Genomic DNA, 19,507 nt, shown 5'->3' with positions numbered 1-19,507 from the left:
AAATGAATTAAAACCAAACATAAATCTTTTGATGTATCAGAGGTTTACTGAAGACCAGACTGGCGACAATTCTTACACGAAGAAATATAAGGGTAGATAAAAGCCTACAAGAGAAACAGATTCATGTAGACCTTGTGTCTAATCTTTGCTTGTTGCCAATCATAGAGTAAAAACTGTCCACGTTTCTTTTCGAAAATGTAAACTCCAACGAATTACGCCTCACATAATCAACAGCAAAAATCAAGATGTAGATAATTTTTATCTTACTTGCATTATCAAACACAAGTGGACAACAATTAGTATTATAATATTTGCAGTAATTGCAAACGAAGATATGCAGAAGGAAATGTGAAATGTTTAAACGTATGCTAGGAATTTGTTGTTCTTTTAGTATTACTGCGTCCACTTATCACTTTTTGAATGGCTTGTCTAAATCTGGTCGAAGAACTCGGTCTTCTGGCACGGATATCACGTGAGGTTCGTAATTTTCTGAAGTCCCGAACAAGATCTCCAAACATGTCAACGATTTTATCCACTTGCGTCCAGTCAGCAGCCGATACTTCGTACAATCTACATCCGATTTCATCCGCCAGCTCTATACCGTCTGATTCCGGAACATGGCGGTCGTGAAGTAAATCCGATTTATTCCCTACTAACAACCCACACACAGTATTTCTTCGTACACTCTCCACTTGTCGCTTAAAGTTTATAATTTGCTCAAAGCTGTCTTTATCATTTATGGAATATACATAGATAAAACAGTCTCCCCAGAATGCGTAATAATCCTTCCATGCACAGCCTGTATCTGTCACCTGGAAAATACAAGGTCATCATTAATTATACAAACTTGCTTAATATGCAGGCGTTTTCATGAAGGGACAAAGTAACATTTGTTACCTTTAATATAATATACATGTACATATATAGTGCATTTAGGTTAAGTAATATATCATCAAACCACAGAAATATTTGACAAACGAACAACACTTTTACCAACAATCCACCTGCCCAGTACATGTATACATGTTTTGGGCCTATATGACTGGATACTTAAAATACTCTCAAAAAGTTGCCCCCCTCTGAAAATGAACAATTGCTGAAAACTACGTTAAAACCTAGTTAATTGAAGTTTGAGCACTGGGTTAAAATAGTAAATGCCTCTAAACGAAGATATGTAACAGTTCTTTGAAAATGGTATTTTAAAGGCGCAGAACTGTCCGAAAGTGTGGCCTCCGAGTCCTTTCCGGAATTATATGCGTGTCTGAGTAAACTGACAATCGTTTTGTAAGGCATTTGAGCCGTGCCATGGGAAAACCAACATAGTGGGTATGCGACCAGCATGGATCCAGACCAGCCTGCGCATCCGCGCAGTCTGGTCAGGCTCCATGTTGTTCGCTTTTAAAGCCTATTGGGATTGGAGAAACTGTTAGCGAACAGCATGGATCCTGACCAGACTGCGCGGATGCGCAGGCTGGTCTGGATCCATGCTGGTCGCAAAGCCACTATGTTGGTTTTCCCATGGCACGGCTCATTTATATTCATGTTTTACAAGCTGTTCAATTTTCATGTATAACAACTCTTTCTTTCTATGATCTGGTGTTGTTTGAAATTAATTTTCAAAATACGGATCTAACCGTTAACTTGCCTGCTCGGTCCATCTAAATAAGACACTAGTAACGTATCATATACAACAAAGGCATGTGTGTTGTATACAAAAAGCTGTTATTACAAATGTTAACAAATGGTTTTCATCTTTGCTTTGTCGAGTTCTTTTCAAATCTGCGCATAGATCTGATATAATTTCTTTCTAAAGCTGTGTATTAAACATACAAAGAAGCCTCAGTGGCCGGGTGGTTAAGGTCGCTGATCGCTTCGAATCACTTGCCTCTAACCGCTGTGGGTTCGAAACCTCGCCTCGATTTAAAATTCTTTTCTGCGAAGAGACTTTCCAACTGACTTATGGAAGGTTGGTGGTTCTACCGAAGTGCTCACTAGTGCCTACAATAATGCTTGAAGGAGTGTATGTGGGTGGGTGGGGCGGAGGGGCATCTAGGGTTTTCCTTATCTAATCTGTACTATATTTTTATTATATGTGTGCCATATAAAAGTTTTGTCGCAGAGTAGATTCAATTTAATAATTCTTTCCCTACAGACAGAACATTCTACATATTAATTTTGACATATCTTGATATTCATTTTTCAGTTTTTAACTTAAATGAATTTATATTGTCATCGGAGTTGTAAAATAATTCTATCGAAGTGGTTTTGGAACAACTTAATTCCTAACTCCGGATCAAGCTGTTGTCATTGATATGATGCGTTTCTCATTTTTATAAACTGTAGGTGAAGAAGCCACCCTTAAATTTTATTCCTTCAATATGGAAAAATGATTTGATTGGTGTATACCTGACCTGCTGTGTCCAATATCTCTAGTCTTATGTCTTCGCCATCCACGGATGTTTGAACTTTGTGAATGCTTTCTGTAATGGCATATAAATTAAACATTATAAAGTAGAATGCTCGGATCTGAAACCTTTCTCTTTCCCTATGAAAACTTTGCTCAGAAATACTATGTCTAGCTCTATACAGAGGTAAACCCCTTTGCTTTGTTGTACGCACAATTGCAACGAAGCCTTAACGTTTTATGACGAATGAGGGTTCTTACGGCGATTCCACGTCATACTTGACATAGCAGAAGATGTATAGTTTCATACCAATTTGCCCTCGAAAATATGCTAAGAGACAAAACACACAGGCAAACTATTTAACTATAGCCGAGTTACAGCTTAATACCTTATTGCCGAATTTCTCTTGAAAAAGAACACAATAAATCTAGATCTACAGCTCAATTAACTTTGCCAGATTCCTCTGTAGACATAATATATCATATTGTTATCGTGGGTCTAGAAATGCATATGAGTGAGATAAAACGCTTGATATAACGCTATTTATTCTTATTACTGTAAAATGGTGTCTGCTGCAATGCTACTTGACGTTACAACAAGAACGCAGAACACAGTGACAGACCGAAATATCACACAGAGCAGCTAGATATTCTTTCACAGACTGTATAATGTTTTATACCTAATTATGGTTATATATTATCCACCACGCCGAAAGGCAAAGTGAATGAAGAAATGATCTCCGTCCGTCTGTCTACCCGTGCCACTGTGCGTACGTGCGACCATGCGTACGTCTCCAAAGCATATCTCCAAAACTAATGAAGGAATTTTGTGAAAACTTCTCACAGTGACAGAAGCCATTACGAGACAGAGCATTGTGCAAGAACTGTAACTCTGCCATACTTACTTTTAGAAGTATCTCCCTTGGCAATAGTTCACTTCCGTATTAAAGGGGAGTAATACTAGATAAAATGATTAAACATATATTTTTAATAGAGATCTAACTCTATGAAATGGGTCCTTTTGTTTAATAAATTTCTAACAAAATGAAATAAAAATGAAAAATGTCACATAATCTTGCTCAAATTGACTGATCACCTTTAATATATATTTCAAACAAATTTAACCTTCAAGAAAACTATCAAAGGAAGCATTAACAACTGTCAGAAGCCTTCAATTCTTCTTGAACATTTACCTTGGAATGATGATGACAGACTATGTACATGTTCATCAAATAAAATAAACATCAGACGTCCAATATGATAAGTTTTATATTTGTTCATCTACCTGTTTTTATAGCAGCTTTGTGTAACAGCTATTACTTACATGCATATTTGTTTGTAACTGGTCAGTAAGTAACTTATATACATGTACTTATAATATGAAAGAACAACTGAGCTTCTAAACAGGTGTCAAACTATACGTATCTTGTTCTTTATAGGGAAATTTAGGTATAAAACAGCGAACAATATGTAAAATTCTGATCTACGGTGATTTTATCTTTCCTGAAATTCATTTTTAGTTAGAATCAAATTGCTGTCAGTAAATTACTAATATGAAACCATGCCAGCACATTTTAAAATAATTGAAATTCTGAATCTAGCTATAGTGCTTACTTACCAAGTGTTGGACAATATTCTCCAATAAATCTTCGGGTGAGGTATCGAACTGTCAGAGCTGAAAAAAGTATAAACAAAATGCTCGAATTATTACATAACAGTACAATGTCTCCTACAGGTGTACAGTTAAAGGTCCATAACTAAGGGAAAGTGAGTTGGCAATTTTTTTCATAGCCAGTGCATAGACTTCTGCAAGACACTAAATAATGAAGATTGGCAGGCCAAAATTTACGGAAGGTCTTTGGAACTCAAAGAAATGTATGTGTATTATGTTGAAATTTCAATGAATCGACAGAATGACCCCCAGGTCTTTTTAACTTTCTTCATACTTCATAGAAAAATAATTGTACATATACTGCGATTTATTTCGAATTTCTACATACCAACTTTCATTTTCCAATAAAATGAAATAGTTTCTGTGCTTTTTAAAAGAAATTAAAATGTTCACTTTCCTTAGTATTGGACCTTTAAGGACCTACAGTGCTCCGTTAGGACCAGAAGTTACGAAGGCGGAGCGCAAAGCCGAGATGGCGAAGCGCAAAGTTACGATGGCGAAGCGCAAAGCCACGATGGCGAAGTTACGATAGCGAAGCGGCGAAGTGCTAAATTACGGCGCTTTGCCATGGTATATGCATATAGGGAAAATAAACCCGTTTATATTAGCGACGATAAAGATACTACTAAATTATTGTGTTTAAGCGCTTGTTCGATTCCAGAATAACTCTACACAGTTGTTCCTTGGGTTGTAAAACATAAAAAGTGGCTCATTTATTTCTCTGTGTTTGCAAGAACCCTCATTTTCCAACATCTTGAACCGACATGACTGAAAAGTATCTGTTTTTATAAACATTTTTTGAGCCAAGCTATTTGAAGATCCTAGACGTTTGATAAATACAGAACGGATACACAAACCGATTAAGATCTTCATTTTGCATGACGACAGGAGAAAATTAATATTTACACTCAATGATGAGGAACTTTTTGTTCATTTTTATTTCAAAATTTCATAAACATCTTATTCAACGTATAACAATGGCCAATAACCGAAAGCCGTTGTTAAAAAATAACTTGACATCTCCGCCCAGTGTAGGGATTACAATCAAATGTAATGATTTATTCGACAGTGGCGGAAAACACCTTAAACCTGTAAATAATCATTACGTGATTACCGAGGCAGTTACGATAATAAAGGTTAGACACACACCGAGATTACGTCTTGTTCGCAATTTCTTATCATCTACAGTTTCGCTTCAGAATATTACTGTATCGGTAAATGTCTCATAACTTTTGCATACCCCTTTGTCGGCACAATGAAGGGCATTTGATATCTTGGAAAAGAAATATAATTTTGCCATATGTATTCCTTTAGAAGAGTGAAAGTGTTATATCATTTTAAAATGACAATATTTGACAGCATTAATCTTTCTCAGAAACATGAAAAACATATAGCAGAAAACATAATGTAACAAGTGCAATAATGAATGAATGAATATGATTATTTAAGTAAGTAGAAATTGTTTTGACCGTCGTAAAATAGTCTGCATGTTCCATAAATGTCTAAATGTTGATTAGAAAACTGATTTTTGCAAAGAACGTAAAACTAAATACGGGAATAAACAGGAATAATTCCAAAAGAAAAAGAAAAGAAAAAATACAGCCTGATGCATATTTCTGTATATTTGTTCAATCAAACATTTTATTTATGCCAAACCATAGCTTAAGACTAGTTTGGAGTTTCGTGTGAAAGCGTTTCCTTTGCACTGAAGCAAAACGGTTTACATTAATAACAATCGTAATTTTATGGTATTTTTCTAGACAAAAATATCGTTTTCTACGTACTTTGTATTTCATATTTCATTGACCAATGTGCATAGTCGTATCAGGACTGCAAAAGTAATTAGCTGAAAGAGTTAAATTATGCTTCCTGTTTTTTTTTTTTTTTTTTTTTTTTTTTTTTGTTTTGTTTTTGAAGATATTATGTAATTTATGTAAAATAGTAACTATTTTAAAGAGATTTACAATTTTAACTTATTTAACTGCATACCTAAATCAAAAGCATGTTTTCTTTTGTAAAATTTATATAATTATATCCTTAGCGTGATCATAATTTACAATACAATGTTACGAGAAAAATACCAGTGTAGTAAATTCTGGAGACGGACCTGTACTTTTAACAATCATTTTCCAGCAGTGTATTTTATCAGTTCTAATTCTCTTATGTAAAATACGGGCATTTTTTTTTCGGCGACGCCGTCTAAATTCGTTTTCGTTTCCTATGCCACGTGACTTCAGTTTGCAAATCAAACTACTTGATAACGCATTATAGATAATTTATCAAAATGGAAGATTTATGCAACACTCTGCCTGATTGGACGAGAGTGTCAATTTCTTTCACTCTGTTGATTGTGCTACGCTGAGTGAAATGTAGACAAAGCATTTATCCTAAACGACCCTGTTCACAGTTTTAAAGCTAACTTTGGCTCAGTATATTTAGCAAGAATATTGATATATCTCAAAATGATTTTTTAAAGTTTAATAAATATGATAAAAACCTGTTCAAACCTGTTCAAATACCAACATATATCAAATTAAAGAAAGAGCTGAATACGGTCTGCGTATCACATGAATAAGGGTGTGATAAGAGTCTTTTATGTAGAGAAGTGCTTTTTAAAAGATTTTCCTTGTTACAATTGTCGTCTGTATATGAAAAGGTTTCTTGCTTTTGTGACTTATTCAGATTGCATATTAAAATGAGTACTTGTTTGCTTTGATATATTTGTTATATTTGTTATAAATTATTTAACTGATTTATCATATATGAATACTTTCTTTAGTATGGTATGCAAATATTAAAATCTGTTTTATTATATATATGTTATATAATGACTGAATCTCATTACACTGAAATGAAGGTACGCTGCATACAGTTTATCTATGTGATATGACTACGGTCAAACTTTGCTTATGAAACAGAAATATTGAAATAATTACAATTGTATGTTTTGCTTGACCTTCACTTTTTTATAGGTGTGACGTCATTGTCCAAAGATTCATGAATAGCGAATATGCTATTTGTTAAAGCGGGATCAGTTGGCCTATTTTAGAAATAAATAAAAATAATAAATAAAAAAAAAACTTTAATTGATTTTTTCTCATGTATGCTAATCAAACTTGATTTGTAGCATCTTTATTCGGCCCGCAGCCAACTTTGTTCAGCTGGGACATTTGACCCCTTTTAGGGGCTGCTAGAGCTAAAACTAGAAATGCCTTTATACAGCGTCTCATGAACAGCTTGGTGGATCTTTGTCATACTTGGTCTGGAGCATCATTATAAGGTCCTCTTCCAAATTTATTTATATAGGAACTTGGGCCCTATTAGGGACCACTATAGCTAAAAGTAGATATGCCTTTCTTCGCATTAACCACTAAAATGTAATGGATTTATCAAACTCGATGTGTAACAATATCGTAAGGTCTCCTGCTATTTTGTTACAAATGGGGATAGGGACCAATTTAGCTAAAAATATAAACACGTTTAATGACCTCTTCTCATGAACCGCTTCATGAATCTTCATCAAACTACTGCTGTAATTATTCCTCTAAGGATAAACGAAACAAAATTGCAACCATATGAAACCTTTGCGAAAAATTAAAAGAGAACCATTTAAATTGTTAAAGTGCGGTGTTTAGTTTTGCAATTTGAAAAATGTTAGATGAAAGATGAATGTTAGATGAAAAAATCATAAACTTCTTTCCTTATTACAATTCGCCGACCATCATTTTTAAAGATATTTCTTGTCATGTCATAAGAACGTTTGAAACGTCAATCGACGGCGGAAATATTTTTTCTTCGATTTAAAAAAAAAGTTGTTCATCGGAGTTGCCGCAACCACGAACAAATGTCCCAGATTATCTTAAAATGGAATCTTATCACAATAAAATTATTATAATAATATAATAATATATCATGCCACTTATAGTTAGTTTCATAAAATTGATCCTCTGACGTATTTACAGCAATTTCTTGGAAACTTTACACAAACGTTTTGTATAACTTAAATACGGATAAGCAGATTTACAAATTAATTTGATATATGAGCCGTGCCATGGGAAAACCAACATAGTGGGTGTGCGACCAGCATGGATCCAGACCAGCCTGCGCATCCGCGCAGTCTGGTCAGGATCCATGCTGTTCGCTAACAGTTACTCCAATTCCAATTGGCTTTAAAAGCGAACAGCATGGAGCCTGACCAGACTGCGCGGATGCGCAGGCTGGTCTGGATCCATGCTGGTCGCACACCCACTATGTTGGTTTTCCCATGGCACGGCTCAGTTATGTCAGTTTTTTAATTGTGTTGTTTCCTGTTCAATCTATCAGGGTGGGTGGGGTAAGGAATTCGTGTCTTCAGACTTATACTTTTATTAGATTTAACTCCTGCTTTGAATAACATAATGTACGTGTATGCATTTCAGACGTTAACTGGGTCTTTGTTCCAACCGATTTAAACATTAATAAGTGCGAAAAAATGCTGAATTTATTTCGCTTCATTTCTTCGTTCCCATTTAATGTTTTACAGTAAATATTGAAATCGTATATTTTATTGTCATCTGGAACAACTGATACGGGGACTGGAAACCGGCATTTATCTTATCTTATGCTGTTGTCCGATCGAAGCGCATGCCGTAGGTTATTCTGCTATTACTCAAACACTTACGCCTTACAGTTTAACTTGTCCTTTCAGTGAAAATCTGGGAAAGCATTTGTTGAATTTTTTGTTGAAAACAATAGTTCTGCCATGAAATTATTGCCTGCATCTGTTTTTAAATGGAAAATATCTACATTATTGTTACTTTTCGCCCTGTGAAACTGGCTAAATCAAGGCTTGTCTTACCCAGAAAGAAAGATGTCGTTTTTTACATGATATTTGCCTTGTTGATTCAGAGTATTTAGAACAATAAAATTAGGACATATTCTAATGAAAATAGCAAGTCGGAACTGTAAACCGTATTAGACCTTCCTGTTGTCATAACTGTGGTTTAAGGTTATGCATCATAGTTCATAATAACAACCAGTTACATTATTTAATTACACTAGGCTATACAAAATTATTTTCACTCGCTTTACAGTGCGTTTCATTTATACAATCCCTGGAAGTAAAAAGGATGTTCTTAGTAAAAATAGAGCCAAAAAACAAAACAAAAAAATCGGTATAAGTTAAACCCATGCCCCCTTACAGAAATTTGCCATTTTACATCACAGTCATGTGTGTGCGATATATAGATTTATGTATACAAATTTTCTAGAACGCTTGAATATAAGCTTGAAAAGTGTGGTAATCTTAAAATGTACATGCTATTTAACTCGGCATCTATATTTTGAAATTAATGATAGTTCAGACAAAACAACATTATTAAAACTATTATCTGTGAGAAATGAATATATATTTTCTATTTCTATTACCCAAACGCAGTAAATCAATCATCGTTATCTACGAATAGGGCACGTGTCCAGTTTTAATTTCTCTTTGATCCATTTCAGTTTTATCACAAACAAGGTCGACCAGACAAGATGTGGCGCCATGGTTTAAGCATTTTTGTTAGATTCATGATGCTGGTACACCATTTTATACTAACAAAGAAAACGGAAGCTTATCGACACAAATTTTTTGGTAAAAGAAATTTCTTCTTAGAATAAATAAACTTGATAATGTTGTGTGGTTGTAGCTATGTTTGATGTGCACGATACTTCCTATCTTTTAAATTTCGGTGTTCCAGCGAAACAAATCGTCAGCACAGCGCACAGAAAGTGGATAACTGCACTGACTTTAAGAAGCATTTTCCCACATTTATGACGAAATGTACGGAACCTCTAAAGTGACATTCGACACTTTTATTTTAAGTATTATTTCGAAAATAAGAAATATTGTTTCGTAAAAATTAATTTCGTAAAAACACAATAATATTTCGTAAATATGAAACATTATTTCGTAACTGCACACAATAACAAGAGCTGTCTGATGACAGCGCGCTCGACTATTCGAAGAACTGACTGAAGAATGGGGTCAAAATATTTCCACGGATATTCAGACAAAAGAAATAAATAGATTAGACAAACAATGTTCCTGTATTACTTTGATTTCGATAAGTCTCGCACTAAATGGCAATATATGAGCCAATTTCAAAGTCCAAAAAGGGCCATAATTCAGTCAAAATAGTTATGTACTCTTGCCTACAGATGGAAATCATAATGATAAACAAGTATTCAAAGTTTACAAGCCACATGTCCAAAAGTTTTGACAAAACAGGGACTTTTATGAAAACAGAACCAATTTCAAAGTCCAAAAAGGGCCATAATTCAGCCAAAATAGATGACAGAGTTATGTTCTCTTTCCTACAGATAGAGACTATTATACTAAACAAGTGATAAAAGTTTCAAAGCCATATGTCAAACACTTTACAAAAAAATATGAACTGGTACGAAAAACTTAACCAAGATTTCTAAGTCAAAAGGGGCCATAATTCAGCCAAAATCCTTGATGGAGTTATGTACTCTTGCCTATAACTGGACATGGTGATGGTAAACAGGTGTTGAAAGTTTCAAAGCTTTATCTCAAAAGACTTTGCCAAAATATGAACTGGTACGAAATATTAACCCAGATTTCTAAGTCAAAAAGGGCCATAATTTAGCCAAAATCCTTGATGGAGTTATGTGCTCTTGCCCATAACTGGACATGGTGATGGTAAACAAGTGATGAAAGTTTCAAAGCTTAATCTCAAAAGACTTTGTCTAAATATGAACTGGTACGAAAAACTTAACCAAGATTTCTAAGTCGAAAGGGGCCATAATTCAGCCAAAATCCTTGATGGAGTTATGTACTCTTGCCTATAACTGGCCATGGTGATGGTAAACAAGTGTTGAAAGTTTCAAAGCTTTATCTTAAAAGACTTTGTCAAAATATGAACTGGTACGAAAAACTTAACCATGATTTCTAAGTCAAAAGGGGCCATAATTCAGCCAAAATCCTTGATGGAGTTATGTGCTCTTGCCTATAACTGGCCATGATGATGGTAAACAAGTGTTGAAAGTTTCAAAGCTTTATCTCAAAAGACTTTGTCAAAATGTGGACTGGTACGAAAAACTTAACCAAGGTGTGACACCGACGCCGACGCCGACGCCGACGCCGTGGTGAGTAGGATAGCTCTACTTCTTCTTCGAATAGTCGAGCTAAAAAGCATTACTGCGGTTTAATGAAACTGTCTGTACTTTAATTTTAGATTTTACATCTTTACTTTATTTCGTAATAACGAAATATTTTTCGGAATGTACTATGTATTAGTTCTTACTGACAGTAATAATAATAATAAAAAATAACGCAAAAATACTTTGGACTTTCGAAATAGAAGAATATCTTGATGTCACATTACACGCCGGAAAATTAAAAAAAAAAAAGAAAAAAAAAAAAAGAGAAAAAAAGCAGGTACCGCCCACAGACATCGGAACTTACCTTTGCATCACAACATCGTCAATGTTATGACAGCGGCGTTATCAATCGTACTCGTGAGCGTTATTCGTCTTTCCGGAAGTCAAATTGAAAAACTCAAATTTAAATGCATGCGCATGTTTTTATCACTAAAATTTTCCTCAATGTTTTTCGTAAATTTTTCTGTTAGCGCGACCTGTTCTTAATTTTCCGGTGTTTTTCTCACCACGTGAAATGGTTTATTTTTAAGCGTAACCTGACATGATGCCACAAATAGTAATGGAATATTTATTTGACATTACCTGGCAAAAAGACTTATTATGCCAGATTTTTTTTATTCACTTTGTTTAAAGTATAGATAGCATTGGTTTTCTACTTATCTGCGGTCAACTAAAAAATCTAAAGCGGCGCTTCGCATTCGCTCCCAGTTCGTATCTATCTGTTTCTTATTCACTGAAAGTTCCGTCAACATAAAAATATTTGCGATTTGAATGTAGACGAATTAAAGTTTTGTGTAGTCTATGCAGTTCTATAAAGTTGATCTGCATCCTAATTAGCAATTTATTTGCTTTTCTACCATAAAAGACAACAGCTATTGCTCTTGCTAAAATTCTGTATCTTTTTGCTGAATAAGAATTTGTAGATTTCATTGTACTCCAACATGTGCTGTGTTCACTTTAGTTTGGTATAGAAAACTGTCTGTTGAATGCTTCTCCTACTCATGCAGCTGTTTGTTAACTTGATCAGTATTTATAATACAAATGCAATCACTTGGGCAGGTTGAGTCACATGCTAACGGTATTGTCAATGTATTCAAGGACAGCCCTTAGATAGCTCATTGGAAAAAGACATGTAATGGAAATGAAGAGTTATTGGACAAAGGCACTAGACTGCAACTGTTGTCGCTTGTATTTTAAAAGATGGTGGATATTTATTTATTTTTTAAATAAGATTTGTGCTTTTTATTTACATAAATTCTTCACAAATCTATGGACCGACTACCAACCTAATGAGCGATTCTAATTTTTTTTTTCATTTTTCAACTAGAGGCTTGATTCGTTCTGGACAGCGATCACCCATCAAAATAACCGCACTGCGGCGGAGCTCATTGCCAAATAACATTAAATGTTAGGGCTACCAGACAAAACTATTGGTAGACCAATGGGCTATTGATAAATTTGCAAATTTCTGAAACCCTGCCATAGAAGATTTAGAATATTCCGCATAGTTCCGCCCAAAAATCCCAGACTGTGACCGTCGGACAACCGACACAAAATACAACTTGCTTAGACTAGGTAAGCTAATTAATATCGAATGATTTATCATCTTAAGGAAAAGAGTTACCGCTTCTTTTCTATAAACAGCATACCATACAAAATATTTCGACAGGTCTAATTATAACGCATTTAAAAACAAAATCCACTCTAAGAAATGTCTGCAGAACATCAAGTTAAAAGGAACAAGTGGAAAACGTTCTTTCAATTATCAATCCTCATCTTATATCAATAAAATCAACCTTGAATGTAAGGAATGTAGCGATTTTAATAGCGATTCTGAAAATGATCTGTCCCATATACGACTGCAGACTTACCGATTTGCACCGATGTTGATGAACCTACAAAATTTAAAGCCAGTTTGGTGTTTTCTTATTATAAGCACATAAAGACTTGTAAACGTACATTTAACGCTCACCGGACGGATTTTTGGGGGATTTTTTTTTTCAAATGTCCGAATAACTACGCTTTGAGAAAATCTAACAAGAAGATCCTTTGGAAGCATACATCGCAACGAAGTTACATAATTAGAGGTAATGAAATAATGTGCAATACCCCTAACGCCATCTAATACAGCTCTCCATCACACAAGTAAGATCCAAAAGGAACAGAAATTCCCTTACCAAAATATCAGGCTTCTGGCGAACGTTGCGGCAAATTTGCCGCAAACGTTTTGGTGAATTTGCCGCAAACATTCTTTTGGCAAACTTTTACCATGCAAATGAGTTTGCGGCAAATTTGCCGCAAACAATTTATGCAAATGAATATGCAAATGATGTTTGCAGCAAATTTGCGGCAAACCTAATTTGCATGGTAAAAGTTTGCCGCAAATTCGCCAAAACCTTTCTGGCGAACTTCTGGCAATGTTCTGGCGAGCTTTTGGCAAACTATTTATGCAAATTAGTTTGCGGCGACTTTGCAGCAAACAATTATGCAAATTTGTTTGCCGCAAATTTGCTGCAAACTTTTGGCGCTAAAGTAACAGACCTTTTTGTTTTTGAAGAACAAAGGATATATTTTCAAGAAAAGTAAGAAAGGTCTATTTAAATTAGCAAAATATCATCTGCTAATAATGATTTAATGATACAAATTATTGTATTGTATTGTATTGTATTGTATTGTATTGTATTGTATTGTATTTTCAAAATAATTATAAAGAAAAAATACAAATGCACGAGATCATTATGATAAAGTATGTCGTTAGTAAATATATTTTATGCTTACATGGGTTTAAAACTCTTTAAATATTCCAAAGGAACCGTTGTGAAAGCTGATAACTGATTTGCAAAAATTTCCTCCGTGTGCAAATGTCTTAATAAATTTGCAGATTCACTAAATTATTGCAATCTATTAATTGTATCTAATGGTATTTAGGTGATGTCTGAAATAAACAAAGGCTAACCGTATAAAAATCATTCTGGTATTGCATGCGTAATAATGTGAAAACTAACCTTACATCGCAACATTTATCCACGGAATTAAACACAGTTTACTCCGGTGATTTATCCATCTTTTTGTGGAAGTTTTTGTTTAGTAAAGAAACATAAATAATTCATGTTAATACATCGATGTTCAACTACTGTTTGGCAGTTTGAAAATGGAGCCAAACTCTATGCAGCCAATAAAAATAAAGAAGAAGTCATGTGATACTGTTCTGGCAATCCTCTGTCGAACTTTAACATCTGGTCAGATAATTAAAAGATCATATGGCGAATGTTTTGGAGAAGAAAATATAGATAAAAGATTCTGGTGACGTTTTGGTGAACAAAATCATATGATAAAGTTTCTGGCGATGTTATGGCAAACTCTTAATTCAGTAAAGTCTGTGGTGAGTTTGAAGCAAGGTCACCGAAACGTTTGCCGAAAGGTCGCCGCTACCGGCGAACTCCTGCAAACATTTATTACTCTGTTCTGGTGAACTAAAATGTTTGCGGCAAATTTACCGCAACGTTGCGGCAAATTAGCCGCAAACTTTTCATTTTGGTAAGGGTTATAACCTGTCATATTCGCGTTAACTAAAATAACGTATATCCAAAAGAGATACGAGCACAACTTGTAAATGATTTACATTAGGCAAGACAGATGTTCTTGCCGTACTTACTCAACTAATGGTGATAAACAACTGAACAATGCATCAAGGCTGCATCACATAGTATTCAAGGATAGTGGACGTACTTAGCTATGTATAAAACGACTTTACTTCTGACAAAATACAAGGGAAAGAAAGAGAGTTATGATTCTTTGCCTTGTTACTTATTTGATGGCGAAAACCAAATGTAAAAAGATACACAAAGTTATATCTATTACAGTATTTAAGAAAATAAGACCCAAAGAAATACCAATTTATTGAAGTAAGAAGGGCAATAATTCTGACAAAATTCAAGAGAAGTTTGTTGATATTGATTTACGCACTGACGAAATGATAATGAACTAGTATTAGTTTCGCAAAGCTTTAGCTCTTAAAATTTAAGAAGAAAAAATCATAATCGCAAAAACGACTGTTTATGCTTGTTTAATAGCCATTATTATTATTATATATATATGAACCGACATGGTCCTTTCAAAAGTTTGACAAAGGCTTTCTTTCAATACAATGACAAGTGGACTCGGGGCTTTGAACAACGAAAGTAAAAAATCCAATGAAACAAAAAAGTTGAGGGTACGTAGGTACACAAAGGTAATAGAACATTTCCAATGTAGGCGTCGATTTCCAACAGCGTAATAAGGACCTTAGAAACGCATTTCCGCCGAGATTACAGGCGCGGTCTGACGTCATTCACAAAAACTTAAACTCGTTCGAAAAATTCATACAAAGCTGGACACCAGAATTAAAAAAAAGAACATTTCATTAAGTTATACTGGTTTCGAAGCAGTTTCCGTCATAAAATGAAGGTTTTTAAAATACCTTTTTTCTTGAACGTTTTAGTTCCGTAAAATGCTCCCAAAGAGAACACCTTAGCTCTTCTGCTTTACGAAAACATGAATATCAATAGTGTCTAGCGCAGGTGATAACACACAGAGGGGCTCCAAAAGGGGTGAATAAATAGAGCTGAATCGGTTGACTACAGAAACAGTTTCCGTCATTAAATTTTGTTTCAATATTTATGTACATTTTTACAGTGAATACGACTAGAAAAGCACCATCCGTGTTTTTTTAATCTTTCTGGTGAAATTAATTAATACAATTTTAAGAAATTTGAAGGTTCATGTGTTAAATTAGGCTTGTTGAAAACAGGAGGTAAAAATAAAGCAAAACCTGAGACTCGAACTCCCGATCTCATGCTTGTGAAGCCGATGTTCTACCGATGCACAAAAATGACTCATTTTTATCTTTATTATGTATTTTTGGTAAATCATCTGGTTTCGACTGCCAAAAGGAGGAACTTTCAACTAAATTGGGGATTACGGAGTTATTCTTTGCGCATGCGTATTGGTTGCACGTGAAATCCCCCATGTGCGGAATGTAAACAAAACAATTATGGAATGAACAATTCGAGTTTTCTTGGAAAGTTTTTACCCTTTGTTGCTGAAATTTCACAGAGCTCTGGATTGCAGGGTAGTGTTATGGAAACAATCTCGACTTCATTGTGAAGAACGTCACGAAACGTAAAATAACGCGTTGACGGATACTACTAGCCGACGGAAACTGCGTCGAAACCAGTAGGCTAACTTATGGTAAAGATAAAAATTGAACCAACTCGCCTGTATGATTATTTCCTGGATTTAAGGACTCGGGAACTGTATTTTATCCGAAGGCGAATTATAATTTAATGTGAGCGGATCTTTTAACTGTTCTATGATCGATAGCCTGACATTTTTCGTGACTTTCTGATACTCGTGGATAGTAAACCACTTATTTTACAGACAAGATACCACAATGACTGAATCTGTGGGTATTTCTATAGATTTAGATGGGTATAAAACACACTGGGACTTCGTGTTGCCTGGCTCGTCTAAACGCACAAAATAGCATTTAAATCTTGACTTAATGCGTTTCTTCAATTGAACTATTGCGTTATCTGCAACCTCTCCTGTATAAGCAAGCAATAACCGGCATGATAAACAAAAATTGCCAGTTTATAGATGTGTTTATATTTAGATGTCAGAAAAGTTTGCCTGCTGTGGAAACAGTAAAGGTGAGAAATATTGCATGGATGTCTAAGAGGAATCATTTCATCTTTTTTGTGTTATCCCTGGTATTGGTGAGCATTACATGGCTTTGCTGAGTAATATGATATAACTATCTAATGATTTGTTGGTTTGTCACTATGTAATATTTATTATGCATTGATTTGTCATTTGTTTTATCGCTATATTGCCATGTCATGTACACTTGTGCCAAATAAAACTTACTTACTTAAAACTTACTTAAGACGCTTGTTTTATTTTGGCAAACAGACATGCCTTGCATAAAGGCAGTATTTCCATTATAGATCAGACAATGGTCATAGAAAAATTCTCATATAATATTATTAAACCCGTAACGTCTGTTCTCCAGAAATACCGGACTTCCTGGAGTATTTCAAACACTAAAGGAAGAACATCTAGAACACACACATACACTCTCTTGTAAACGTCAATTCCATGAAAGAATAAATGTATAAAGTGTGAGCTTAGTATATATCTTTACCTAAATAGTTTTAGCAGTGCTTTATACCACTTTATTTTATGTTTTCCAGTGAATTATAGAGTTTTCTCAATGAAATAAAAGTGATAATCCACAGTTTTGAAACAGTAGATTATCAATTTTATTTTCACTGTTTTTGCCGAACTAGTTCCGGTCCTCCGTCGCAATTGAAGTCAAATTGTATACCGGGCGTTATGAATACCGGGGACCATAATGACGATGACGTCGTTAAAATGACGTCATTTGTGTTATGCTTTCTGTTGATCTTTCCCGCGATTTTCGACATTTTTATAAATTACGCAACAAAAATAGAGTTTTACACTTAAAATAAAAAGAAAATTTGCTTGTTTCAGTGTAATATCAATTTAATTTCACTCGTGAGCATCAGAAAAAGTCATTTTCACTCGTGGCTACGCCACTCGTGAAAATATCCGTTTTTGATGCTCACTTGTGAAATAAAATTGATATTTCACTGAAACAAACAAATATCCTCTATTTAATCAATGTTATCTAATTAGATTAATTTTGCGATTCGTTAGAAATATGCAATGCCTGCATCAACATAAATCTCCTTTGGTCGGCATTTTGTTTAGTAGATCAACATTAATCTTGCCTTGAAAAGTGAAGCAATATGTTTAATTAATATTTTACTATAATAAGTAATTATTGATAACACAAGAAATGATAATAACCACTTATAGAAGTTGTAGCATTTCATGAAGAAGTGAACTTAAAAGAATTCCGTCGGAAAAAAATGAATATAGAATACAAAGACTTGAACATAAAACATAGTTCCCTTAAAAGCTTTTGTAATGTATTTTACTGATTTCAAGATATACCGTTAATGATTAACACGCATTAATGAGCTCTAAGTAAAATGTTCTTGCTCCCTACATTGTAGAACTGCGCTCAAGCCTACTAGTTAAGAGACAAGATAATTCATTTTCTTTAATATTTATGTAATTCAAACGAAGCCAAGTTTTGAATGTTAATTGCAAATCAAACGTCTGTAAATGGAGGAATTTGAATTTGCTCAGCCTTTCTCTACATATAAAGAGAGAAAACACTTTTTCTACGACATGAAAAAATGGTCAACTTCCCTTAGGCTAGTATAAACGTGAAAAGACGCAACACACTTGCGTTACATTATTGTGTACCACATAAAATCTGAGAGGCATTGTTAAAAAAATTAATTATATTTGTTTTACATATTTGGTAAAAGTCGTTCATACCTACCAGTTTTGCCAACACCAGAATTGCCAAGGAGGACAATTCTACAGCAACTAAAATCACGCTCTTGATTCGGTGTTCTCGGTCTCTGTCCATTAACCAATGATTTTCCATTTTGAACAGGTGGCTTTGTTCCATTCATTTTTTCAATTGATTTTAGTTAAATGTTCCAAGAATTCCTTTCAAACATTGTTTAAAGATTTGATTAATTAATTCCTGATATATAAATACTGGTAATTTGCGTCACAATCCACCATCTACGTCCTGATTAATCACTAAAGTAATTGCTTATATTTCGTCCAGTAAATAATATTTCGCTACTCACACAACATGCGAACAAAAATCGGTTTAAAAAAGGTTTTTGTGCACCTGTAAGTATTTTTACTGAATCGCCACATACTATTCAAACAGATTAAGATCTCTAAGAATTAGCCGATAACACAGTGCGTTACTGTAATTACACCGTACAGGTGAACTTCCGTTGATTCAAATCTTACTTTATCTTTTTGAATCTACGGGAAATGGTAATTGCGCCTTTTCGTTCCTGTTTTATGATAAAACTGGCCAGTTATGCTGTAAGGTTTATACAGAATTTAGAGTGCAAAACCGCTCCGACATGACAGAAGGAACAGATGGGATTTTACATTTTTTATTTTAGGAACATCATTCCTGTATCATTTCAATAGATACATGGCAGGGCAATTTTTGGTGAAATGAATTCCAATATCATCAACAACCTTGTCCATTTTCTGTCGTTTTGATAGAAATTCTTACAAGAAGCGCTCTTTAAAATAGATCACCAATGTTAATCCTACTTTATGTTTTAAGTAAAAAGGTATCTATAACATGTAAATGAAGTCTATTAACATTTTAT

At 34.3% G+C, this 19,507-nt stretch overlaps 1 protein-coding gene across 1 annotated transcript; it reads right to left on the bottom strand.

Annotated features, from left to right (window-relative positions):
* Positions 1–252: 252 nt before the first annotated feature.
* Positions 253–19,125, bottom strand: LOC123551481 (ras-related and estrogen-regulated growth inhibitor-like). The gene is made up of 4 exons (XM_045340453.2): positions 18,640–19,125; positions 4,023–4,079; positions 2,407–2,480; positions 253–812 (listed from the first exon to the last, which is right to left on the bottom strand). Exons 1-4 carry the CDS (start codon positions 18,773–18,775, stop codon positions 369–371), a joined length of 711 nt encoding a protein of 236 aa, XP_045196388.1. The 5' UTR covers positions 18,776–19,125; the 3' UTR covers positions 253–368.
* Positions 19,126–19,507: the final 382 nt, after the last annotated feature.

The sequence above is a fragment of the Mercenaria mercenaria genome, chromosome 4, assembly GCF_021730395.1.
Source record: "Mercenaria mercenaria strain notata chromosome 4, MADL_Memer_1, whole genome shotgun sequence".
Classification (NCBI taxonomy): domain Eukaryota; kingdom Metazoa; phylum Mollusca; class Bivalvia; order Venerida; family Veneridae; genus Mercenaria; species Mercenaria mercenaria.
The sequence above is the reverse complement of the archived record's forward strand: the minus strand, read 5'-3'. Positions and strand labels throughout refer to the sequence as shown.

Excerpts from the sequence above, each read along its gene's own strand:
- LOC123551481 (XM_045340453.2), bottom strand. The coding sequence starts at position 18,775 with ATGAATGGAACAAAGCCACCTGTTCAAAATGGAAAATCATTGGTTAAT. Across the intron at positions 4,080-18,639 it reads TTCTGGTGTTGGCAAAACTG|CTCTGACAGTTCGATACCTC; the intron begins GTAGGTATGAAC and ends TACTTTTTTCAG. Across the intron at positions 2,481-4,022 it reads AGAATATTGTCCAACACTTG|AAAGCATTCACAAAGTTCAA; the intron begins GTAAGTAAGCAC and ends ATGCCATTACAG.